Below are 27,318 nucleotides of genomic sequence, written 5' to 3' on the forward strand. Positions count from 1 at the left end.
TTTTAAATGTTTTTGCTGTGATTGTTTCAGTTTTCCAGTATTTCTTTGTTTTGGAAACAGTGTGGTTAAGTGGCATGCTTTGTGCTGTTTATAGGCCAGGCTTACAATATTCACTAAAGGTTGGTTAATCTTATCATTTTGTTTGGTTTAAATGCAAAAACTGAGTGTTTTGCATGTAGGCATGTAGACAAAAGAAGTATTTTCAAACTTTTAATTTTTGACCATTTTGGTTGACATCTTGTTCAGCAAAAACTGCAATATTGGGCCAAAAATAGTTTTTGAGGAAACAACAAAATAACATTTTTTCCTGCATTTCAGATACACCCTTAAGCACAGCAAATAAAATGTCTAGGTGTTGTTCAAATCTAACCCCTACCCAGATGACTCCAAATTAGTCATAATCATTTAAAGTACCAGATCCAAGTGTATAATGGTCAAACAAAAATTGCAAAAGAAGGAAGAAACAACTGATACACAATTGCAAATTACAGTATTAAAAATGAGTGACTATACAAACGTTTTTTCTGTGTAGTCTGAAATAATAACCACATTGAATCAGGTACGTCAGTAATAGATATGACAGTTCATGAGAAACCAGACTTTATGCAATCAAGGTTCGCAACAGCTAATCATAGAACATATCTTACAGATACTGGATAAATTATCTATCAAGAAACATCATACATACAGGGTTATATTTCTTCTCAGACTTCACTTTAAAACACTTTGCTTTTCCTCAAGGAAGAAAATGAAGGTTCTGATTGGAACTTAAGTGTGTATAATCAGTAGCCATTTTATTCTCACCACTGTGGTATTCATACATCAGAAACTCGTACTCCTTGAACTAGGCACTTTTCAGTTAAATAAAGGTGTGGGTTTTCTATCACATGACCGAGTGGCATGATGGCATGGTAGGGCCCTGGTTTTAAGTCTGGAGTTTGGGTTCTATCTGTGTGGTGTTTGTATGATCTCCTCGTGTTCACCTGGTTTCCTCCAGGTTGTCCAGTGTCCTCCCATAGTCCAAACACATACTGGCAGGTTAATTTGCTTTTCTAAACTTGGCCCTAGTGAGAGTGTCTTTGTGTCTGTGTGTGCCCTGCAATGGAGTGGTGACTGCAGTCCACCAGGTGTCATTGTTTCCACCAGGTCATAAAGAGCTTGACAATAGTGTTGAATTGGTACAGTTATGCAAGATCTTTGCTCACTTTGTGGGTCAGGTGAAATAAAAAACATGAAACATGACATCCAGAGCTGCACACTTACGTAATACAGTATCAGCTGAAACTGAAAGCTATGAGGTGTGCAAGCAAAGCAAAAGGGTGTAACGGGCTTTTGTATTCTGAACTCAAGTCTGTGGTGGAATACAAAAAAATGCTCAAAAATATTATTAAAAGACAATTACATTTTTATTATTGACTCACCACATACATAGGTACTTGTTTCTGACATTACCATTTTATAAGAAAATTCAGAGTCCTTTTTGATTCATAAAAACCTGCTATACATATTATTTACAACTAATACAAGCACACAGAAAACATCGGGTTGCCAGGGCTGCACATTGTACACCACTGTGTCATTACATTAGACTTCAGCACCAAACAAGGACAATATTCACAGAGCTTTATCTGGGCTTTCCAGTGCCTTGGACATAGCTTAATGGTTTTTGTAAGTTTCTCCCACCCCCTCCCTCTGTCTCACAAAAAACTATTAAACCATTTGCAACATATGATCTGGTCTTTAATAACCTGCCTACAAATCTTTATTGTGCTGTTGTTGAGGCATCCTCTGCTTTGTTTGTATCTCTGAATTTTTACCTTGAATAATGGGAGTTTGACCAGTACGGATTATGTGAATTTTCTATAACTGTACACCTCAGTCAAACACCTTATTAAAGAGATATGCTGTTAGATTCCTCAGTAGAATACAATGGCATGCCTATCAGATATAACAGCAGCACAACCCTAGCATCTTAGTAAGCAAGTCAAGATAAAAAGTCAATTTCCTGCTCATTGCATTTCAGATGCTGCTCTCTTGCTCGATGACACAGACTAAAAATATATATAGCAAAGGCACAGCTGTTGAAAAGCCACGTTAATAAAATAACCAAAGTAATTCTTTGGAAGAATGTGAATATTTGAGTTCCCCATGGTGATAAGATCTCTTGATCTAGTCATTAATATTCTGAAAGCTCTTGCAAGGATTGCAACAAGGTTATTAATGGCTTGATCCCACTATCACTTGATCTCCATCCATTTAATTAGGCAAGGAAAACACAAAATGGCATGCTACATCTTACAGAACATGGTTTTTAAAAGAATTCTATTATTCTTATTTACATTTATTTGATGAGGATAGTGGTGAGGGGGTGATGTTGAGATTTTCACATCAGTCACTAGCATTGCTGTAGAAATACAAATGTATCAGACAATAACAGTTGATTTATGCAAAACAAAAACAGTACAGCTCTTATACTTAAAATCTGTGTCTTAAATGTAGTCCTTGGAGAGCTAAGCCATATTCATTTTTTGTCTGAAAAAATTTTTGGAACTACCACAAATCCAAAAAGCAGTAAAATATGAGAGGACAGACTACTCAAGCTAGTAAAACACCAACAAATGAATACTGAAGAATTTTCAGACAAAAAAGTATGAGCCCCTAAAGTAAATAAGTTGCTGTCCAAAATCAATCAGTAACAGTTTAAAAAACTACATACTCTCATCCTATTTTTAACTGTTCCTTATTGAGGAACCTTGAACAGAACTACAAAAAACCCTTCTTCTGTAATTTTCACAAATTCTGTGCTAATCTTTGAGAGAATCAATACAGAGAAACAAATAACTCACAGTAGGTCTTCAAGTATAACTGGTGCCAAATGATACCGACAAAGTGTCCTAAATAAACTGGATTCATAAGGGCATTCCTGTGGCTGTTTAGCACAATGCAATCTCTTGTATACACTGCTTGAATAACTGAGACAGCCTGGTTTTACCTGCAATATTTCTATATTTCAATAGTAAACAGAAAAACCTCCTAAGTACTAAAAGTCATTTACTTATATAGTGTGACTGCTTTATAATCCTGACATGCTATGTAATGCAGTTTTCATAACATTTCCATGTATGTACTGTATAACTGTCAGATCAAATGGGTACTGTCTGGGATTCATGGTGAAAATAATTGGATTTAAAAATAAAGTTCTAAAATGAGAGAAACTGCTCTGCCATCAGCAGTTTTAAACATTAAGCTGTGAACTAAGGACTGGGTAATTTAATATTTATTCACATTTTAAAATACCAAAGTTATCATCTTAACAACTTGGGAAAAACATGGCTTAGAGCTATAGCTTTGATGTTCACCTATTACATTGGATAATGAAAGTAGGGAATCACAGAAGCACAGTTTTTTGCATTGCTGCCACCCAGCCCTGGGGTGCTATCAGTATGGAGTTTGTATGTTCTTCCTTTGTTGGCATGGGTTTTTTCTGGAAGTTTCATTGTTCTCCCATAATCCTATAATACGCTGGTAGGCTAATCAGCTTTTGGGAAAATAGGCCCTACGGGTGTGTGCGTGTCTGTGTCTCTGCCCCGAGATAGACTGGTGTCCTGTCCAAAGCATATCCTGCCTTGTGCCCGTTTCTTGCCTGGATAGGCTCCATGACCCTGAATTTGAAGAAAAAGGTAGAAAATGTATGGGTGGATGTTATGAAATACAGTACTTTCTATGTACCTCATACCAAAATATTAAAACCAAAGATGTTAACATTTTTCAAACCTCTTCTGACAGGTGACCTTCAGAATGAAATAATTTCATAGTGCACAGAAGAACAAACCTGAAGAACTCAGCCTTGCCCCTGTTCAGGTGAACTGTGAACAATAGATTTGCAATTTCAGCAAGTGATTTGGAAATGATGATTCTTTTGACCATTCAGCATGCATAAATCTTTTAATAGTGTCTTTGTTTAGAACAAAACTGTTGATTTTGCTGAATACCTCTGGTATAGTACCTGGCAGTCACAAAATAACAGGTTGTGAAAGAAAAACGTTTTTGGGCTCCTCAAATATCAAAAATCACTAGAAAAAACTAAATGTTTGGTGAAAAAAGTAATGTGCAAAAATCAACTGCAATTTATGTTTTTAAAATGTAAGACCTGTAATGTTCCCTTTTAATAAATGTTTCATTTGTGCATACCACAAATTTAATCTTGCAATTTTAAGAACAGAAACAGGTTTTTACCTATGAATCACAATACCACTTCATATTTTAAGAGAATGAAAAAAGCAATTCAGTGTTTTTTTTGGGAAAGAAATGCAGAATTGCTAATTAATCTGCCAAATTTAAAGTCTGAGACCTTCATCAATTTTTAAAAATTTCTTTGCAATAGTAGTCAATAGACTTTCAGGTCATCCGGTGTTTTAATTTCCTTTACACCATCTACCATAATGCGAGTCATCAAGTTTCAAATACAATACCAAATATTAAAGATTCCTCCCCCTTTTGAGTATATGACCTATAACTAGGTGAGCAAAGAAGGGCCTTTGAACACAGTTGTGTTCAATTAATTTTTTGTTCACTTGAAATCACATTAATTGGAAAGACTTTTAAAGTGACGGAAGAAAAAAAATGGGAACAAGAACAGCTGTTTCTCTATATACTCAATTCAATTACCTGTTCTTGTTCTGTTTATCTATAATCTAGTGCAATTTAGTCATTCCAATATTTTTTGGTTCACCCCAGGTTTTAAAAGGCAGTGTACATGCAAAAATAAAACCATATAGACTACAGACTGCATGTACAGCTCCAACATCACACCATATATTGTATTTTTTTTTAAAAAACAGACTTACAACATTACCCAAATATTTTGAGACAAAAATTATCTGAGGTATCTTTCAACATTAACAACATGAGTAGAGGCACAATTTGATTACACTGAAAACGAACAGACGGGGGCATACCATCCTCAGAGCAACATGTCACGGTGACCTGAGCATGTTTCCGATGAATTTGAAGACATTCTTAACTGCACTAGCTGATGTCAAAGGTTCAGTTAAAATCATCCCCTTTCTATTCTGGATTTTTTACAAATCATTTTTCCCCCCATCATGGACAGTAATATTCTTGCATTGACAGAAGCAACACATCACACCATGTCATTGGACTGTACAAAAGAAATTATTAATCTGACTAGATATTTTGTAGTATTTAATCTAAACATTAGCTGCCTCTGGAACCTTTACAATTTGCGCTGTAAAGATAACAGCCATTAAACAATCACTTCTTACTGTTTTATCAGTAAGTAGTATGAGAACAGGAATCTAAAGAGCACAAGTGAACAGAGAACTAAGGTTCTGCCACTTCAGTGTATCTGGTGTGAAAGTATAATTCTGCTTGGGATCCAACATCAACATCTATAAAGCAAAATATTCTAATCACTGAAGAATCTGAAATTATCTATAGAAACAACTGGCCTCAATTCACTAAACTACAATTAATCAAGCTAGATTAATTTAAAGGCTTCCTCTTTTTCGTAACCTTCCTTATGTTGTTGTAGTGTGGGGAGAAAATAGGGCATTTTTATCTGCAAGTATAAGCAGCTCAGATTTGTTTCAAGTGTTCAGAATAAATTAAACACTTTCAATACAATATACCATTTTTCTAATATTTATGAACCTGATGTGCAAGCTGAACTGCAGTTCACGTACACCTGCAGTTTTATCTTTTATCATTTGTGCAATGTTCTTTTTCCCATTAATCTCTCATGCATTCCTTTACTTTATAGTTGCATAAAGAAGAAATTAATTTACTGCATAGCTCCATCTATTTACTGTAACAGAGAATACTTTCGAAACCGGGAGCAACACGGGAATAAATGGTTATTCAGCTCCTCCAGTCAGTTTGGCATTGAAATAGAAAGAAGTGAAATACTGTAACTGCTGAGCTGTAAAATGCTGGATCGGTCACATGGGCAAGCATACCAGCAGTGCCATGTTCCAAAGACATCAGACATCAGAGAATATACAGTTCTACAAAGAATCAAAAGACAAGTAAATAAAATTATACAGGATGCCTATTTGGAAGTATATTTCAAATTTTAAACCTCAATCTCAAAGAAATGGTTTAAAGAAATACCTTTAAAGTAGTAAAGGAAAAAATAAGTTGGTTTTACATTCTTGATAAATGATACTGGTGAAGATCACGAAAACTGAGGAAGGGCAATTCTAAACTGGCTTTCCTGCACAAATCCACAAGAACAGATAAAGCGTAGAAAAAGACCTCTTTCTGTATTTGATCCATCAATTAGTGGTATTAGCAGCATGGTGTAAAGGCTTTACTGTTTGTCATTGACATTTGTGAAAGAAAAATGTTAATTAAAAAAACATTATATAAAAATGGTCAACTGCTATAAAGTTCAATTTAACAGGACTACATTTCAATTTCAAATTTGAATTCTGAAAATGTGTGCTCACGTGAAACAAAATAAAATGGTCATAGTATTAGAGTAAATGTAATACCAAACCTTTCAGGTTTTGTGGACCTAAGAGAAAACCTTTCCAAAAATATAGAAATAAAAACCTTTTAACATGCTGGATTTCAATGATCACCGCTTTTAATATTTTCTATCACTAGTGCAATTGTCTTGAAAAATATGTTTACTTTCACTGTTAAAGGCATGGACGGACAGACAAAACAATTCCTAAAAATGAATATAAAAAATGACAGCAATGTCTAGTTTCTCGAGTTCTTTTACAGCCTAAGTTTGCCTCGTTCAGTTAAGGTGCACTATATAGATTACAGGACATCCCATGAAAAAGCTTCAGAGGGGTAAATCATGATTATAAAAAAATACATTTAATTTGAAAATCGAATACATTTTTTTCCCCTGATGTATGAAACAGGAGAAACGTGTTAACCTTCAACAGTCTAAAAGGATGGGATGAAGACTACTGGAATTACATAAATATGAAGTTCAAGTATTTATGTAAGAGCAAAAAAAGGCTAATAGACGAGTAGGGCAATACAAGCCTTAACTGTCTTGAGGTGCTTTTAATCTGCAGCAACCTCCGACCTACAATATTAAATATTTTTTTAATTTCATTTTTATGCATGTTTCATGTGGGAATTCATTTCATAGCAATACCCACTATAAAATCTTATTCTGTCAATTTTACAGGAAGCTGAGATATGCACTCTGCTTGGAAACGTATCCTTAAATGATTGTGTCTTCCAAGTTCTTGTGAAGGAAGGGAAGAAGCTACGTAATTGTATTTTAAATGCGTATGGAGAATAAATCCTGGCTGTACCCAGACTGTCTCGCAAAACAATAATTTAATTGAATCCTCCATAACTCACAAAATGCAAACCAGCGTCATAAATAATAGTTGCTTTTTACAGGATTCATTGCTCATTTGATGACTTCTATGCCAAGCACCTTTTCCACTTTGATGTTTTTTTCAAGTCTCTTCACTTCTCAAATCATATTAAAATCTGTAATTGAAATCATATGAACTATGCCCCTGAAAATCCTTCTGTACGCCCACATAGCTAAACACACATAGGCGTAGCTAATAGGTTACAGCACTGCACTGCACCGGCCTCTCCACAGAATAAAAAACGCCATGGGATCTACTGTGCTTTGCATACAAAACGCTTTTCCATAGAAGCACTGTTCTGATCTTCCATCAAACTCCACTACTAGACAGTGCATTCTTCAGCAAATCACACATATCCTTACTATTGCTTTCATGATTCACCCAAGAAAACACAACAGCAGTAAAATACAAGCTAATTAAAATATTTAGCACTTTAGAATTGTCCAAAGTCTCCTACTCAAGTAAATTGGCCAGGTATTTTTTTAGTGCATAAAGTAAAGAAAACATCATTTAGGTCCATATAGATTTGAATGGCAACAGATTTTTTTAAACATTTGAACCAAACCGTACTTAAAAACAAAGCAGATACACCATACTACTAACCCAGTGCCTAACAATGAACATTACAACATGAGCCATACCAAACAAACTGCTTGACTCTCCCCCTAGAACCAAGTCACATTTTCCATGAATTAACTTCAGGCCTCTACAGACATACCCCATTAGCCGCAGAGAGGTAATAAGACATTTTATTAATCTTCCTTTGAGAAACTCAAATAAAAAATGCAAGTGCTGAACGAGGCTGGAATTTGTTCTTGGGTGCTTGTAAACATCCAGAGAGGGCAGGTCCCTTTTTCTGTGTGTGTATCGCATCCTGGTTCCCATGGCAGCCCCGGCTGTCACTTCCCCTGACGCTGTTCACAGGCAGCGTATCGCTTCAGCGCCAAGAAAAAGTCCTCATATGTGATGTTTATGTGGGAGGGTAAAGAACTGCAAAAGAAAATTAGGCAGCCTTAGGAAAAAATAACTGACTTTATTATGCAAAGGGAACACTGACAAATATTACAGAGACACCTTTCTTCTTTTCTGAAGATTCTACATTTTAGAGATTAAGATTAGAGATTAGAGATACAATATTTTGCTCTAAATCCTTTTTACACAACAGCAATTGTCCAGAGGAAAAAACAGAAAACTGTGACTGAAACTATGTTACTTCAGGAACTAATTACATTAAACATCTTTTCTCACTTTACATAATTATCTATTGCCTGGGTTATGGATCACATTCATAGCTGGTAAAATAACAGATTCATAATTTAATTTATCCTTTCATAGTGGACACCCATGAAGGACTACTCAACCTTCAGTGTGCAAAGTTGTTTACTGGGGACTTTCATCATTCTAGAAGCGCTGCTGTATATTAATGTAGATATAGATGCCCCAGATGATAAACCTGGTAGAGGTTAATATATTACATTAACAATTGTGAGTGCTGCCATCTAGTGTTTACAATATCAACAGAACAGTCAACAGAGACTGTGGGACAGCTTAGTATTCAACATTCAATGTAAGTACTTATTATACCAGAGCTCATAACTGCTGGGTGGACAATAAATGGGCACTGTCATGCCACCTGAAGAAAGAAAAATCAGCAGCAATTTATACAACAAAGCAATTACCATTCAGACACTGCTGCCAATTAGTAAACTCTATGTGACTGACTTACTGTTGATTTTGTTTGATGTGTAGTTTTAAAAACAAGTTTGCATTATAAATTGGAAATTTCTTCTCCTTGGGATGTATTAGCACAAATACTCACTTCAAACCAGCTACGGATCTTCCTGTCAGTTTGTCATTTTTTCCCCTTCCATTCAACATCAAACAAAACTCATTACTAAGAAAATGTTATTCTCTTGGAATGCAAAAAAAGGGTTAATGCATTCATGTAGTCAAATGAAGTGATTTTGACTACATGAAGCCAGCAGTCATATCACCCTGCAACTCACAACTGGCAACCCACTGAAGCTAAGCAGGTGTGAGCCTGGTCAGTACTTGGATGGGAGACCTCCTGGGAAAAACTAAGGTTGCTGCTGGAAGAGGTGTTAGTGGGGCCAGCGGGGGGCGCTCACCCTGCGGTCCATGTGGGTCCTAATGCCCCAGTATAGTGATGGGGACACTATACTGTAAAACAGGCGCCGTCCTTCGGATGAGACGTAAAACCGAGGTCCTGACTCTCTGTGGTCATTAAAAATCCCAGGGCGCTTCTCGAAAAGAGTAGGGGTGTAACCCCGGTGTCCTGGCCAAAATTTCCAATTGGCCCTTACTGATCATGGCCTTCTAATAATCCCCCTCTATGAATTGGCTACATTACTCTGCTCTCCTCCCCACTGATAGCTGATGTGTGGTGAGCGTTCTGGCGCACTATGGCTGCCGTCGCATCATCCAGGTGGATGCTGCACATTGGTGGTGGTGGAGGGGAGTCCCCATTACCTGTAAAGCGCTTTGAGTGGAGTGTCCAGAAAAGCGCTATATAAGTGTAAGCAATTATTATTATTATTATTATTATTTTACAATAAACTGTATAACATCTAGTAATAATGTAATGTGAACAAAATCTAAATTTAACCCTAAGCCAGAGACCACTTGCAGAAATGATGGGGAAGTTGATTTAAAACCGAGAACAAGAGGCACAATTTTAAGCCAAGGGTGGTGGGAGTATAAAACAAGTTACCAGCCACGATGGGTAAGTCGACAGCCTGCTTTTTTCACAAAACAGCTGAATGAGATCCTTGGATTAATGAAATACTAACTACTAATTGGGCTAGATGGACAAAATGGCCTCTTATTGCTTCTAACCTTCATCCACCCCATTATTTAAACAAAATGAACTGGCCTAGAATATTCTAGCTTTGTGCATTTATGGGGGAGATGTTTCTAGTTTATCACCTCCTTTCCCGTTTTTCCAATATATAATGTATTAACGACTGTTTCTTTTAGATATTTTCCATAATTCCAGATCCATCCAGATGCAGGATGTCAGTCATTTATCCAAGAGGCTAAATTCTTTAGAAGAATATGTAAATTGGTCACAAGTGGGCTCTATTCAGTCCCCTACAGTAGCATCTGATATAAAAGTGTTGCAGGGCAGCAGAGAAACACTTAATACCACTGATAATACCACAGTCTGTTTTTTGGACTCCATTGGTTAAAATATAAAACCATTAATTAACAAACCCACAAAGAAAGCTACAAGAGAGGAAACTCATCGCTGTTTCTCCTCAGTCTCTTCTTGAAGAAGGCCAAGCAAAAGACATAGATGAAGAGGTTGACTGTTCTTTCAGAATGACATGAATCGAGAACAACATAATACTTTATATTTCTAGGTTTTAAGCCTGAAAAGCCTCCCAGTCTCTTCTCAAAAACTGCAGTACCAACCTTTTTGCACCAGTAATATGATCATTCACACCCAAAAGCTACTGAAATTTAACTAAGGATGAACATTTGAATCCCAAACATGAGTTAAAACAAAACCTCTCTGCAGTTGAAGTGTAAAAATTGAAAAAATAGAATTCAGCCACTCACATAAATTCTGTTAGTCTGATGTGCCAGGGAAGAAACCCTAGCGTGCTGTCCACCGGGCCAAACTTCAGCACTAAATCAGGATCTGGTATATGTTTTGCACCTGGAAATAAAGAATATTGACAACATTAACATGTTTGGCAATGATAGGCATCCACACAATTTAACCAGATTACATGGATCTTACAAACAATGTTTCTGAGAAGAGATACGAAATACATCATTTTATTGCCACTATATTCACACTTCCTCCAAGAGAATAAAGTCTTTCCTTTGAAACCCTGTAACCTCTGTCACTGTCCTTGGACCTTCCCCTCGACTCATTTCACAGGACTACCTTGAACCTTGTCATCATGGCCATGTTACTGTCCTTCGTTGAACCTACTTGGCTGAATGCACAAAATATCTCTGAGACAGCATTTATTATTAGGTGTATTATTAGTAGAATAATAATTAAAAAAAACTATTTTATATAGCACCTTTAAAGATGGCTTCTCAAAGCGCTTTACAGAATGACAACAACAATAAATAAAAAGAATACACACAATAACAATACACAGAGCAGACCGTGGACAGTGGTAACAAGTATAGAAGGAGCAGAGGGGTAAAGAATGGAACCAGTTAAGTAAAGGCTCCTCTTAAGGAGTTTAGAGAAGGTGACTCTCTGATATCCTTGGGGAGAGAGTTCTAGAGCTTGGGGGCATAGCAAGAGAAGGCCCTGTCACCCACAGAATGAAGACGGGCTTGGGGGACAGTTAGGAGACCAGAATTAGAAGAGCGAAGGTTGCGAGGTGGGGAGTAGGGCGATAACAGTTCAGACAGGTACTGAGGTGCCAAGCCATGCAGGGCCTTATAGGTGAGCGTGAGGATTTTAAAGTCCACACGGAATTTTACATGAAGCCTCCAGGATAGGAGTAATGTGATCACTTGCACTAGACCTGGACAGGATTCTGGCTGCCGAAATATGGACATACTGCAGTTTCGAGTAGAGCATTACAGTAGTCAAACACAAACACAAATGTGATGATCAGTTTTTAAGCAACAGTTAGATAACATTGGGTGTAGTCTATCAATATTTCTGAGATGAAAAAAATTGGTGTTGACAATATGCTGCACGTGTGGGTTGAATGTTAAGCCAGAACTGAATATCACTCCAAGGTTTTCAATTTAGACTGAAACTCAAATATAGAACCACCTACAGATAGGGTTACAGGACTGGCTTTACAGAGTTGATGGGGGGTGCCAATAAGCATGACTTCAGTCTTGTCACAGTTAAGATGAAGGAAATTTTGAGTCATCCAAGTTTTTACGTCAGAGATGCAATTAGATAGAATAGAGACAGCCACATCAGTGTCAGGTTTGGTATAGATGTATATATGAGTATCATCAGCATAGAAATGATAGCTGAGGCCATGTGATCATGTAACATTAAACATGTAAATGCTGAAAAGCAATGGGCCCAGTATTGAGCCCTGAGGAACACTAGACTTAACAAGACCAATTTCAGACCTATACCCATTAAGAGAGAAAGTGACAGCGATCAGTGAGGTAAGACTTGAACCATTTGAGAGCAGTGTCAGAAACTCCAAACACAGTCTCAAGATGAGAAAGTAGGATGTCATGGTCAACAGTGTCAAAAGTAGCACTGAGATCAAGAAGGATGAGTATAGAAAGAGAACCAGAATCAGAAGCTATTAGGAGATCATTAGCGACTTTGCAGTTTCTGGGCTGTGAAGTTGACAGAAGCCAGATTAGAGGGGTTCAATAATGTTGTTTGTCATGAGGTGGTTATGTAACTGAAATGTGACAGCACATTCTAGACTTTTTGCAAGAAAGCGTAAGTTGGAGATGGGGCAAAAATTGTTTAGATTGTCCAGAGCCATGTTAGGCTTTTTTGGCACATGGGTAATGGCAGCAGTTTTGAGGACCGTCAGTACAACGCCAGTGCTCAAGGACTCATTTATAATATTGAGGACAATGGGACAAAGAGAAGAGAAATGGGACTGAAATAAAGTGGTGGGAATGGGATCTAAAATAGATGTGATGGGTTTCATGTGTGTAAGTAGTTTATGACTATTAATAATAACAAGTAATAGGTTTATTCCATGCTGAAAAAAAGAAGAAAGAACACAACGTTTCGGCCTTGGAGCCTTCTTCAGGTATTAATAATAACTACTACTACTAACTACTAATGCCATCTACTTAAAGGTTATCTTTCCAAAGTGGTAGACAAGGTATGTACCGTGTCCATGTTAAAAACAAGTTTAGATTGTGCATTACTTATTATGCATCAGACATCAGAATACTTAAATTCCATACTTTAATACAGTAGGCAGTTGCCTTGATGTATTTTCTTACTTGATTGTCTACCTTTTTAGTGATTTCATGACTAATACCTCTGTGCTATTGCTCACACATTTTTTCATAAAACTAATTTAATGCCACTCTCTGTGAGTGAGCCAACTGGACATAATCTAATAGCTCATGTGGGTACTTTTATAATCTGATAGTGCAGCATGAAGTGATAAATGTGTAAAAATGCCAAACCATCACAACAGTTATGATAAAGTGGAGATTTTTTTTCCCCCCAAAGGAAAGTTTTATTTTTAAAATATAATGTCACCAATAGAATCTTATTCAGACAAAAAAACATTCAGCACTAGTACTGATATTCCTTTAAACAAAAATCACAGGCCAAAACATGCAGGGCACCTAAGGCAGCAGACAAATGAGTTAACAACACCCCGTTTAATGGCTCTTCCACATTCATTGGGGGCACAGGAGGAAATTGGGGGAAGGTAAGGCAGACCAAACATGTCCTCCACCAGTGACTGCATTTTCTCTGGCTTCTGCTGGACGCTTTCCTTCTTCCTCCTATAATAATTTAGTACAGGGGGCAACTGCTTCTTCTTCTCCAGTAGTGCCTCCCTCCGTCAGCACTGCTTTAGAGTATATTTTTCACATCTTCTCTACCTGCACCTCCAGCTCCTTTCCCTGACACATGGAGCGGACTTTCTTTTCTCTCCCTGTTAGAATGCCTGTTTATACATCTTCCAGATAGCTAAGCACCTGTGGCTAATTCCACATCATCTTCAAATTTATCACACTCCTGCATGAAATGCCACAATGCTGCCTGAGCACATTGCTCCTCAGGGAGGTGTTGTCGCCTCCTTGTGGTTACTACCTGACATTTCATGGGTCCGACCTGCTATAGATGCAGTATCTACTACTGTATATTAGGAGAAATAAATGCCAAGATGTTTTCAAGTTTATGATAAGATATGACATACAATATTATAATTTTGGGCCTAGCCATATAAAAAGATTTCAGAATGTACATCATATGCCCCCTTCTGTAAAAAAACATAACACCTGATTCTTCTTGTTTTGTAATTCAGTTTGTTTTGTGGCAGTATTTAACTTCATTGAGTCATCTTGCCCAAATATCCAAAATAGGGGAAATCATTGACAAAACATTTTCAGGGTTATGCAGTAAACACCATGACATATGATATTTACCTGTATTTGAATTTACAAAAACAGGTTTGCAGAACATAGTGTACATCAAATTAATCTCTGTAAAAATAAAACCCATCAGGAATGAGAGACTGCAATCGTATTATAAAAAATGGCACAGCGGATGTCTGTGTATCCTCATGACTTCTGGTAATCATTCCATCTTATGTAGTATTAGGCTAATCAATTTAATGTAGTCTTGGTACATCTCCACTTTAAATTTTAAGTACAACCTTTAAATACAGTAACTGATTTTAATAAGTGCCCAAGCTACTTATTAGAACAAGAGGATAAGACTGGGGACTCTAGACTTTTGCATTTTCTGTGCTCCCATCTCAGCTGGTATGTTTTGTACCGGACAAGTTTGTTTTGGCACTATGACATTCTTACACAGGGAATCATGTTAACCTTATGCTGTATTCTGTTAATGGTGAAGTAGCACGATGGAGATTTTTGATAGCGTTGTGTAATTCACTTTGTTTCAAGATTGTATTTAACTTAACAGATGACACTTCTTTCAGCTTTTAGCAAAGAAGCAGATTTACCTTCTGCATGGTGTTAGCTTGTGCCAATACTTCTTTTACACACAGTAAATTAAAGAAATGCATATTAATACCTAATTACAGATAGCCCAATAAAATATTTGACTTAATATTATGTACTGTATAAGGGCAGTAGGTTCCGACATGATGGAGGTTTTTGTATGAAACCACATTCCCAAGAAGATAATGGGGAATGACCTGCTGTCCACAGTCACCTGACCAATTGATGAAAGAATTGTTTGAGTGACATTCAGAACCAGGAACCTGAGGCTTCCACTTCGGCTGCCATTGTTCTGCTCTCTTGCAAAAGAGCACACCCTCTGCTGTGCGCTGCACAGAAGGAGAAGGGAGCAGGAAAATTCTGTGAAGTGATGCACGTTTTAAGACTCTTGGAGAGAGACTAACTTTTGGAAGAGCCTGCGAAAGATACAGTATGTCTTTTTGAAGCAGGTAAGCAGCTTGGCTGCCTGACTAACTTTATAACCAGGGACAAGAAGACTAGTGAGAGCTCAGACACACAGGTTTTTGTTTTGTTCGCTTTCCCCCCCACCCCCATACACTGTAAATAAAGAGTACTTTTTTAATACCTCACAGCTACGTTTGTGTCCGTTTTTCCCCAAACCCACTTATTTAAAGATCCCGTTAATGTACTGAAGCCACCCGGATATGTCAGTAGGGCTAATTTTGCAACATGGGAATAACTGCATCAGTTGAGAAATATTTTTACTAAAAGATAATTAGAATGATAGGATCATGCTCTTTCACTCCACACCTTACTTTTTCTGGTAATCTACTTGTTCATCTAATCCTAGTTATTATAGAAGCTGCAGTATTTGGTCTTCATGCGTTTAGCAATTAAACCTACAAAGAACTGCACATTTTTTTTTTACTGACTAGCAGTACTTGTCCACTGAAAATAAACAGTTAAACTGTGAGTGTGCAATGGGGCTCATCGGTACCGAGTCCCTTACAGATGGCAAAAACATCCTCTTGAAACTTGGATGGTATGAATTTAATGCCTCTCATTGTACATATACTGCAGGGCAGACAGACAGGTGTATATATAATAAACCAGTTTATATATATAAACCAGTATATTTATAAACCAGTATATATATAAACCAAGGTTGCGCTGGAAGAGGTGTTAGTGGGACCAGCAGGGGGCGCTCACCCTGCGGTCCATGTGGGTCCTAATGCCCCAGTATAGTGACGGGGACACTATACTGTAAACAGACGCCGTCCTTCGGATGAGACGTAAAACCGAGGTCCTGCCTCTCTGTGTTCGTTAAAAATCCCAGAGCGTTTCTCGAAAAGAGTAGGGGTGTAACCCCGGCATCCTAGCCAAACTCCCATTGGTCCTTACCAATCATGGCCTCCTAATAATCCCTATCTGTGAATTGGCTTCATTACTCTGCTCTCCTCCCCACTGATAGCTGTTGTGTGGTTGAACCTTCTGGCGCACTATGGCTGCAGTCGCATCATTCAGGTGGATGCTGCACATTGGTGGTAGTGGAGGGGAGTACCCATTACCTGTAAAGCACTTTGAGTGGAGTGTCCAGAAAAGCGCTATATAAGTTTAACTAATTATCATTATTATGTAACTAAACTAAGATGAGATTTCTTTGCAGACAACTAAGATTTTGTTTTGAAAATCTAAAATGTAGCCGATAACATTATAACGGTAAAATGAATCACCACAAAACAGTTACACAGCGGCATCATGATGACAAGAAACACATAGAGACCTCACCCCTTACAACACAACACACACTTGAAATTGGAAGTTCTTATACTCTCCTTTCGTATGTTGTGCATCTTAAAACACAGTTTGCAATGAAAAGATACCCTCTGTGGCTCAAACAAGAAGAAATTTTAAGAGGTTCTCCTGTGGTCTATATGGTAAATCAAAAGCCAAAAAGGGTATTTCAAAACAATTAAATCTCTGCTGTAAAACTACCAGTGGAAGTGTGTTTCTGGACCTGAAGCTGTGCAATACTCCTGTAAATCTCCTCTGTTACCTTTCTGGACAGTATTAGTGTTGGCTGCATTCTCCACATTCTTACCAGGCTATAGTTAGTGAGATCTAAATGCCAGGAGAGACATTCCACTGAGCAAAGCAGAACTCTTGTAAGTATAAAACTATATTTATGACATATTTATATAAATATTACCCAGGGGCTATAATCTTAAATAAATTAAAGTGATTAATTTCGGTCTCCGTTACATTTGAACAAAACTAGTTTATCACAGGTCCTTCAGCACTAGCATTAATTGAAGACTGCAGTTATTACCTGAGAGAACTTCTTAGTCAAAGACTGCATTAATGAGATACATTGGAAAAGCATAATGACAGCTACACTTTACTAAGATTAAATTTTTTTTCTGAAATCTGATGTTAGTTTCCTATTACCTCAACAGGCTGTATATCAATGACCTCCTAGGTTGTCAGGGATAAATGTCATTATTAATAAATTGTGGTTCTGATATATTTATCATTATACAATTATAATCATTTTCCATTTCGTTTCATCATCAACATTCCTAATTTAACAGTCCTTACACCCTAACTATCCATAAGCACAAAACTGATCAAAATCCTTCAAAACAAAAGTTGTGGGAACTAGATTTTGACAAACATTCCACCACAGAGAAAGTTCCATAGTGAGTCGTACTTTGTTTATGTTCGTCTTGTGTACATACACACAGTTTTTGCTTTGCTTGCCTGGGGCACAAGGAACTGTTTAACTCCAGTGAGGACCACTCCCAACATTAAGTATCACTCACCCTCCTGGAGCAAATCAGGAGACGAACACATTAAGACGGTACACACAGTTTTCTTTTGGGACATGACTTACCTTTGAGTACAGAGTCCACCATGTTTACGTCTATATCTGCGGCCCTCCTCTCCTTCTGTTCCACTAACTGGCACAGCTGCTGGGCTGCTCTCACTATACTGGGCTTCCCATCGTCTGGGGACAATACCCTCACTGCTGCCTGACACCACAGGGCTGCAAACACAGCAAACCACTCTGTTACCATCTCAGACAATTCACACACATGTGGCTAACTAAACCTGCATGTCACAATCACGGGATCCCCTGCCTTTAAAAAAAGGTTGGTTAGAAAGTCTTGGGGTCCCCGTTAGGAATGTTTTTAGACGTGCCTCTTCAGCTGGATATAACAAACCTGCTCAGGCAGGTTATATGGAGGAGAAACATTTTCACAGTGTAATAAGACCATTGCAGAATGTCCCTAATCAAAGGTATAAAACACCAAAAATAATAATTTTAGGTTTAAGCAAAACAAAGCCTAAATCTGGTTAGAAACTGCTATTAATTACAGCTAATGGATATTAGTCTGACAGAGTAAAATAAATCTGAATATTGTATTGGACTCTAATGACATACTAAGAGTTAACTTAGATCTTTTTCTTTTTAGTCCTGCTGGCCAAGAGCAAAGGATGTTTTTGCATTACAAATGCAAATGAGTTTTAAATGTAATGTTTAAAGATAATGTTTGAATGGTGCCAAATATACTACAGGCTATGTTCTAAAGCCGATAGTGACTTTGGAATATAATACCCCGTAATAACACAGTAGCTAAGGTCCATAAATGAAAGATCTGAGGTGTTTTACTATACTGTTATAACAAGTACAGTACTAAGATTATGGTTCATTTAATTATTTAATGCCCTAGTTAAGTGAATTGATTTTCTGTAATGAAAACTACTACTGCACCAGCTTAAAGTTTAGCCAACACCATGCTTGCATGTAAACTGTTTATTTTTATAGTAAGTGTTATATACTATAAACAAAAGGGAGTTGATACACAAACCTAATGTTTTGTACTTTTGCAACATAAGCTGAGTATTTTTATTTTTAGAAAAAAAAATGTAGTTTAGGAATACAGGATATTCCAGTTAAATGTGTTTACAATACAACAATGTAAAATCAACAGCAACTTTTTTAGAGCTTGTTACACTTACAAGTCTTTTTTGTCTGATTAAGCAAGGACTGACCTCTTCGATTTCGATTTCTCATTATGATGAAAGACTGAAGAGCCCAATAAAAATAATTTTGCAAATGTTATGCGTTAGTCCTAAAATTAAACCTGCCTCAAATCTAGTAATTTAGTCATAGCGATCAAGGAAGGGAGTGGGGCGATTTAACTCTAGTATTTTCTGGAAATGTTTAACGCATTGTGTCAGTATTATTAGATTAATAACATGTTAATCTATTACATTGTTAAACTCTTATAAACATTTAGTCTAAAAGGTCTGCATTTTATACTGTATTATGTGGACTAATACTATAAGTGTCCAAAAGGAGCCTATTTATTACATCACAAAAATAATAGAAAACATCCATCCATTTTCTAACCACTTCTTCCAATTCAGATTTACGGAGGAGCTGCAACAGACCCAAGCAAGCGGACACCCTGGACGCCATGCCAGTCTATCACAGGGCAGACGCACGTCCAGTTTGCACAGAAGCCAATTAACCTACCACTATGTCGTTGGGCTGTGGGAGGAAACCCATGGGAGCACAGAGAGAACATACAAACTCCACACAGATAGCACCCTGGATGGAACCAGGACCCCCACGCCGCAAGGCAGCACTGACCATCCTGACCAATAGAAAATATGAATCAATTTTTACTAACTGAAAGGAGCCTTGATAAACCTGGAGTATTTTTTTGTTTGTTTCCTTGAACTGCCAACTTAGGAGTCAATTTTCTCCTGAAGGTTTCTGAGTTTGCCTTTAAGCTATCCACGCGAGACAGCAGTTTCAAAGGTGTATCCTTTAAAAATGTTGCTAGAACTTTGCTCGTTTTCATTTTGTCCGCCACAAATAGTTTTCTTTATAAAAGAGAAAGGTTCTTGAATACTGCCGTTTCGTACTATTTATCGACAGTATTACAATTACGTAACCTTACTATGCCATGACTGACTCTGCAGTGTAACAGGTAGTGTTCTAATTGAGAAGCCCTGGAAAATTAAGTGACTTTATCCAGATTGCTCCAGCACACCCAGCTGTATAAATGGGTAGCAACACCTATATGTAAAAAATATAATTAGAACCTCTGGGAGTCAGTTTGGATAAAACCATTGGTACTTTAGGAATAATATAAAGCATTAATACTTCAGTAAACTCCACTGTAGTTTACTGGGCAGTATTCCTGAAAGAATGTATGCATTTCTTTCAAAAAGAGATTTTACATCCTTCAGCCAGCACACTTGCCTACATTACATTTTGCAGATCACAATGTAAAAATGGCAGATCGGTATGCCAAAGACTCCTGGGTAGAACATACTGATGTCCCTGACGTACAGTACATCTTTTCTAACACGATGTAATGGTTAAGGATACTCTGCCATTTGAGAGGATTTTTTCTCCCAAAAAAACAACTCCAGCTACTGGATCTGCAGGAGGGTCCTCCTTCTCGAGGATATAAATGTCACACTTCCCTGGAAAAAAACAACAAGTAGTCTCAACAGTAATCAAACAATTGATCAAAAAAGGCCACTCACCTTGGTGGTCCAGCTTCTCATTACTGTTATTTAAAAACTCAACAGAGGGTTTTAAAGTGTCCACACCCAATAGATCTTGCTGCTGCTTTAGGATTTCATCCATGAGTCTTGAATTATTTCTCCTAAAGATACCTGTAAAACAAAGATAATATATAGCAGTGCAATAAGGCAGATCGTAAGGCAAGAACAACAGAATTGGAGGGTTTCTGACTGGTTCAACCAGTAAAGGCATTTGTTAGAATTCAAAGTGGTCAATGATCCATGCGTCTTGGGTCTGAGCTTGAGTCATGTCTCTATCCGACTGTGTCCAGAACTCCCCAAGAAGGAGTGTGCTACTGGATGTCCAATATAAGGCTGTGTTTCATGTAAAGTGTTAAAAGATGGGGGATCGAAGGTGGACAGGTCAGAGGAGTCTTCCCTGTGTGCCGTTGCAGGGCTTATTGTTCTCAGCTGGGATAAGGAAAACACAAAAATAAAGCCTAAAAAATGGGTGGGTATTAAAAAATATAATAATAGCGATTCTTCATTTGAAAATAAGTTTTAAATATATTCTCTCCCAATAACATTTCCTTTATAGAAAGCTGATAAAGGCCAAAGTAAGAGGATTGGCAGACTTACTAAGAACAGAACCTTACAGATGTGGCTCAACCAGTAATGGCAACTCCTTGGAACACACCTTAAACCCTCCAGTCCTTAAATCACTGTTTCAAACCTGGCTCACGCTGTCAAAAGCAATAGAAACTGGGATTGCCCAAGCGATTTTGCACAAGTGGCTGGGTTTTGCCAGAGGCAAGTCTGGGCAAGCAGCAACTTCTATGATATACTGGGCACCTGTGAGCTTGCAGTGATGTCAGAAAGATACGCTACATCTCAAATCATCACTAACTAACAGGTGCGGTGTGGTGGCTCTCTGGCTAAGGATCTGCGCCTGTGGCTAGAAGGTTGCTGGTTCGTATCCCGCGGCCGGCAGAGACCTCCTACTCCATTAGGCCCCTGAGCAAGGCCCTTAACCCCAACTGCTCCAGGGGCACCGTATAAACGACTGACCCTGTGCTCTGACCCCAAGCTTCTCTCCCTGTCTGTGTGTCTCATGGAGAGTAAGTTGGGGTATCAGAAAAGACGAAATTCTTAATACAAGAAATTGTATATGGCCAATAAAGTGATCTTATCTGTCCTGTCAAGTAGTTTTAAGCTTGCACAATTTTCCAAAAGCAAGAGATCATATAGAAACAAACAAGAAAAAAAGACAAGTTATGGAAAGAAAGTATATAAGATAAGATCACTTTATTAGCCCTATACAATTTCTTGTATTAGAAATTTGTCTTTCCGCATACCCCAACTTGCTCCGCCCCGTATAGATGGCACATTAAATTTGAAGCTGGCAAGAGTAGTAAATAGTTACTGTTAGGCTCTATTACCTAGCAGCAAAGGAAACATATCACTCTTTGAGTGTTTTCTTCATTATGGGACCATCAGTGACTGATCATGCTACATTTCAGTATTGCTGACTGTGCCATATTCACTACATTACACCACGAGTGAGAGAGTTGATTGGGCACAGGTAAATGATGTGAAGACTGAAGAAAATCAAGAAAGGCACCAATTCACCCTTGCTTATCAAGAGAACAATGTTGAAATGCCTCCGATAGGTTGGAAACTGGACTATGTCAGCTCAGATGGACTTGGTGAGCAGCGATGTGATGAATCAAGGTTTTTGATTGCCTATGTCAGTGTGGCGTAGATGTGCAGAATGATACACTGACAACTGATGGGGAGACAGATCTAAGTGTGATGGCTGGGGCAGATGTGTCAAGTCACTACAGAATTCCACTAGCAGTGATCGATTGTTGCCTATGCGCTCATCTTAATGTGCCAGCAGGACAAAGTAAGTCCTCGTGCTGCTTGTGTAACACTTGTTTTTCAAGAGGGGAATGTAACAGTTATACCATAGATGTCAATTTGCCAGACTTGATCCCCATTGAACACCAGTGTGACTCAAAAGATACACATGCTTCTCCAGACTCTGTCCCTTTCTATTGTGAAGAATGTACCACAAATGTACAGCCTGTATTGCTTCCAACAGTGATCTTCTGCACTACAAGCCTGAGACTTTCACATCACCCACCCACCTCCATTGAGGAGGTACATTAATCAGCATTAGACATTTTACCTAGGTCTTGTCAATGAGCACATGTGCTACAAAAACATATTTGTGTTTTCCTGATAACTTTGTGAATTTGGTACCCTTAAGAGTAATATGTTTATTATTTTCTTGAGTTTCAATATAGTAACAAAGAATCTTATATCATATCAGAATCTTAAATGTTATCAGATCATTACCAGAATGGCAAAAAGATGATTCCCAAAAGGAAAAAAAAAAAAATGTCAATGTCTCTTCTTGGTGGACTTTAAATACGTTTAATGTTCCACTTTTCACTTCTTTTTAAGACATACGAACATTTGTGACTCAAATGTTCGTCTTTTCTGTATAGAACAATTCAGCACATTGTATAGGACATGCAGTTTTGGGGTTGAAATATGGCTTCAGTTCAAAATAAACTCTTTCATTTTGCAGTAGGATGTTTTTATGTTGGCTCTTCTGGTCAGCTTAGAATCTCAGGTTTGGAGCTAAAACATGAAAGCTGACACTGTGACAGTGTGATAGAAAAGTTAGAAGGGTTACTTAACTATGCTTGCAAAATACTTCCTGTGTAATATACTTCTGAACTGGAGGTCTTTAATTTTCTACATTTAAAAATCAAGATATTATAACTATCACTACACCTCAGTTTAATGTCCTTTTGGGGCAGCGTTGTGTTGTCACACCAGTATACCAGTATCAACTTGTGTAGTTCAAATCCATAGGACAATGCAATTATTGACAAGTATCACTGCACCTAGTAATAACGTTTTGTTTGTTGTAAAATATTTACTGTTTACTCTAAAACATACAAAGCTTCAGCTAGCCTCCTGCAGTGAGATTAGTTTAGAAACATGGGAAATGAAAAATGACTCAGAATGACATGATCAGCTGATTGAAAGTCTCAGATTCAATGATGAGTTTCTGTCATTTGACAAAATCACATGACTTTCAGGCCTAGGAGATTGTGATTTGTTTCAGGTCTTTCCAGGGTCATTTGTAATGGTTTCAGGTTTCCATTACACTACCAGACTGAATTTTCTGTATAATCCACTGCTCTCCCATGGTGCTTACACCAATTCACAGGCCCATTATATCAACTGCTGAGAGGAAATGCTACTTCTGTGGAAGTTTGAAGAGTAAAACCCTGGGAGTTACTGTAAATACTGCTAAAAATACTACACCTAGACAAGTTAGTTTCTACATCAGACATTTTTCACTTTTCATTTTCTACAGATTATCCCAAGCAAACAACTTCTTTTGTTCTTCTTCCAGATGATAAATTCTCAAAACAGAGGACTCAAGCAGAACTTCTGGACAACAAAGGAAAAAAAACCTTTTGTCTCTAGGTCTCTACTCAGTGGCAAACATTTCTAAACCAGAAAGGAGGATATATTAGGTAATGAAAGACCATGGAAAGAATGGAACAATGGTAAGAAACTGAAGTAGAATCATTTTCTTCATGCATACACGTTAACAATTATTACACGATTTTAACGTGTAAAATCAGTCAAAAGATTTAAGTCCCATTGAATATATGTGGGATGAAGTGGGACAACATGTAACATCTAGAGCTCAGAGACCAATGAACAGGAACATGCTTGTACAACCTGTGTGACAGGAATTGGACAGCATCTTTAACCTAGTGCAAAGCATGGGTCTCTGATGTACAGCTTGTACTGCATTCTGCAGTGACCATAAAACCTGTGAGCCTAAGACTTTCACTGTAAACCCATATACATCAACTATTGATACCATAGTTACAGAACATAATGCATGTACATGTATGCATGTTTCTTTTCAACTTTATGAATGTGTTGCAGTTAGAAGTGATGTTTCTTTTGATATGCAGGGTAAATAAGTATTGAAGTAGTTGAAAATCTTGGCTAACACTCGTGTCTGTTACCCTTCTTTGAAATGTTCTCTGAAACGTACTGAATGAATCGATTGTATTTTAAGACTTGTGTCTTAAAAAATGTATGTGTCAAGAACAGTTGACACTATATTTCCAACAAGATGTCATCAGAAACTTTTTGTGTAGAACAGAGATACAGTATAAATACAGAACCTGTTAATATTGGAGCAGAACAAAACCTGAAAGTGGATGTAAAAGCAGTGATCGAGAAACACTAACGCTATTGCATCATTTAAGCTTCTTTAGTATTGTTTTAATTCTGTACTCCTAAAATCAAACCACTCAAACTGAAACACTACAATTTTTAAAAAGGTGCACCTGCAAGCCATAACCTCTGTGTCTTGTTCAACCAGGAATCGCTAGTCGTGCCAGGTATCGATTACAAACCAAAACCTATAAACTACAAAACCTCGAGGAGCTTTGATTCCTAATTATGCAACTGATATGTGAACATTTCAAAGCTACACTCCTCAAAATATATAGAGGTCCACAACAACCGTCATCACAGTAGTGATAAATGAGGATCTTTTGAATTCATTGCCAAGATGTTCGAGCCCAAAGCTGCTTACGAGCTGGTTTGTACATTCGTATAAGACTAAAACCCAGTTATCATTGTGTTTTTTTCAGTATGATACAAAGTTAGTTCCGAAAACCAGCTCCAGTGGAGTAGAGCGCCGAAGCACGGGTAAGGAAATCGGGATTTTACTTCCTGATTCAAATACATCCTGGAAGAACTGCAAAACACATCATTTCATCTGCTGTTTTGCTTGACGGTGTCCTACCTTGATTATCGTAGACGCTGACATAAGAGATGCCTACCGCCATGCACCAAACCACCAGGTTGGCGATGTCTGTATAGCGAGGCTCCTCTTCTGCGATCAATAAACCTACGTGCAGCGGGAGCTTCTCCAGAGACTTCCCGTCCGCTCGCCAGCGAACCCGCAGGCTGCTCCTCTTGCCGGTCCCGGCTACCGGCTTCTTGTTCTCGTGGATGTGGTTCTGGAATCCGAATACTGCCGGCACTAGGACCGCTGCCACTGCCCGCTTCCACAGCCGCCAGTTCCAGTTCCAAATTCGGATTCGGAACCAGCTGAGAAGCGTTCGCTGGAGGTGGAGAAGGGCGTGCAGCACTCTCCACACAAACTCGTACACTACTGCCATTGTACTATCTTTCGTAAATGTTCCAGGGACCTGTTTGTGCCTCAAGAAATCACACCTTGCTGCATTCCAATTCTTAAAGTGACAGACGCACATAAATCTACTCGGGGGATGCCATGTAATTCACTGCCAACACCTCAGCTCGCCGGCTGCCATCTTTCACACTTTTCACCTTTCAACTCTGAACCCGCAATATTACATGGAGCGCAGCGATAGGATCCTGCGTCTGTTACGTAATAGAGGAGCTGGGGGTGGAAAAGAAACCTGTGAAGTTTGTCAAGTATCGCCACCTATAGGAAGCAGTGGACAGCTGAGACCCTGTTAGCACAGAATAACGATTACGGATCAGAAAAGCCGAGAGAAAAAATGATTTTAGGCAAAATATAGTTTTCTGATGGTCTCAAATCAAACAGTTAATAGATAAATCAATAAAATTGGCATTACATTCTTGTCGAAAATTAACTGTTGTGACCTTGGCAAAATTAGATTTCTTCACGATCTGTAATGGTTCAGCAATCTCAAATACGATTAATGTAGTCGCATTTATAAACATAGATGTGTATTCATGTTCCCATGAAAGCAGTAGCAATGTCATTCTTTTTTATCGCTTTAAGAAAGAAGTCTTACAACACACCTGAACAGACAAGGTTGTGCATAAACTCTTGATACTTATCTGTGTCCTGAAAACTCCATCTGGTGTTTTTAAAGAAATCATTTAAATTGGCTGTTTCTTCTGAATTTTCCAAAGGCCGTGGATTTACCCCTTGAAGCTGAGTGTCAAGATGTCTGTGTATTTTTAGCGAAGCCGTAAAACATCTGCAGTGACCCAGGATTTATGACTTATAGTTCTCAATTGGTAAAGACATGGAAACAGTGGTAATGTAGACCAATTACATGAGAAACGGATTCAAAGTCATAAAGAGCTCAGAGTGGAATAAAAAAAAACAATAAACGGCTACCTTGAACTTTTCTTTGTACGGAAGCACCAAGGTATTATGATCCACACAAGTGAAAAGCGACCTTCAAGGACAACCAGTTTGCAGCTGAAAGTGGTATTAATGGACCAGTAGGTGACACTTTTCCTTCTGAACCAGAATTTGGAAACCAGTGCTATACTTTAGATGAGAAATTAAACCAATAACCTGGTTATATGTTCATTAAAGATCCCATGGCACTTTTCCAAAGAATATGGGTGTGTTGACCCCTGTCAGTCTGGCCTTCCTAAAGTTTCCCCTTCATGGAAGCAATTTCTCACTTCTCCAGCTTAATTGCTGTCGTAAATTGTCAGGCATCAGGTCAGTGCTTTTGCTTTATTGGTGGATTGATTCCTGAATGTAAATTCCTTTTGTATCCTCTGGGAATAGAGATAAATGAGTCATCATATTGCACAGGACATTAGTGCTATAGGAAGATCTGAGAAATGTCATGAAGCTTTTGTAGTTCTTTATCTGTTAGGCTACTTGGGGGGCAGGGAGTACTTTTATATCAACAGGAGTTCAAACACAAACAACAAGTGTTTCACAAGAGAATCGTTGTGCAAATAGTGTTGAGCATGCAAATTGCGA

General features: G+C 38.0%; 1 protein-coding gene and 2 long non-coding RNA genes across 3 annotated transcripts; 1 reads left to right on the plus strand and 2 right to left on the minus strand.

Annotated features, from left to right (window-relative positions):
- Positions 1-1,382: 1,382 nt before the first annotated feature.
- On the minus strand, positions 1,383-25,926 carry nus1 (NUS1 dehydrodolichyl diphosphate synthase subunit). Its single transcript, XM_088625823.1, has 5 exons — positions 25,378-25,926; positions 20,541-20,672; positions 17,866-18,018; positions 10,956-11,055; positions 1,383-8,363 (listed from the first exon to the last, which is right to left on the minus strand). Exons 1-5 carry the CDS (start codon positions 25,847-25,849, stop codon positions 8,273-8,275), a joined length of 948 nt encoding a protein of 315 aa, XP_088481949.1. The 5' UTR covers positions 25,850-25,926; the 3' UTR covers positions 1,383-8,272.
- On the minus strand, positions 8,387-10,945 carry LOC148674978 (uncharacterized). The gene is made up of 2 exons (XR_015935424.1): positions 9,945-10,945; positions 8,387-9,341 (listed from the first exon to the last, which is right to left on the minus strand). It is a non-coding gene; the product is annotated as an uncharacterized LOC148674978 (long non-coding RNA).
- On the plus strand, positions 23,590-26,709 carry LOC148674979 (uncharacterized). Its single transcript, XR_015935425.1, has 2 exons — positions 23,590-24,112; positions 25,223-26,709. It is a non-coding gene; the product is annotated as an uncharacterized LOC148674979 (long non-coding RNA).
- Positions 26,710-27,318: the final 609 nt, after the last annotated feature.

The sequence above is a fragment of the Lepisosteus platostomus genome, chromosome 3 (assembly GCF_059453375.1).
Source record: "Lepisosteus platostomus isolate fLepPlt1 chromosome 3, fLepPlt1.hap1, whole genome shotgun sequence".
Classification (NCBI taxonomy): Eukaryota; Metazoa; Chordata; class Actinopteri; order Semionotiformes; family Lepisosteidae; genus Lepisosteus; species Lepisosteus platostomus.

Excerpts from the sequence above, each read along its gene's own strand:
- nus1 (XM_088625823.1), bottom strand. The coding sequence starts at position 25,849 with ATGTGCGTCTGTCACTTTAAGAATTGGAATGCAGCAAGGTGTGATTTC. Across the intron at positions 11,056-17,865 it reads GGTGGACTCTGTACTCAAAG|GTGCAAAACATATACCAGAT; the intron begins GTAAGTCATGTC and ends CTTTATTTCCAG. Across the intron at positions 8,364-10,955 it reads ATCAGACTAACAGAATTTAT|TTCTTTACCCTCCCACATAA; the intron begins GTGAGTGGCTGA and ends TTTCTTTTGCAG.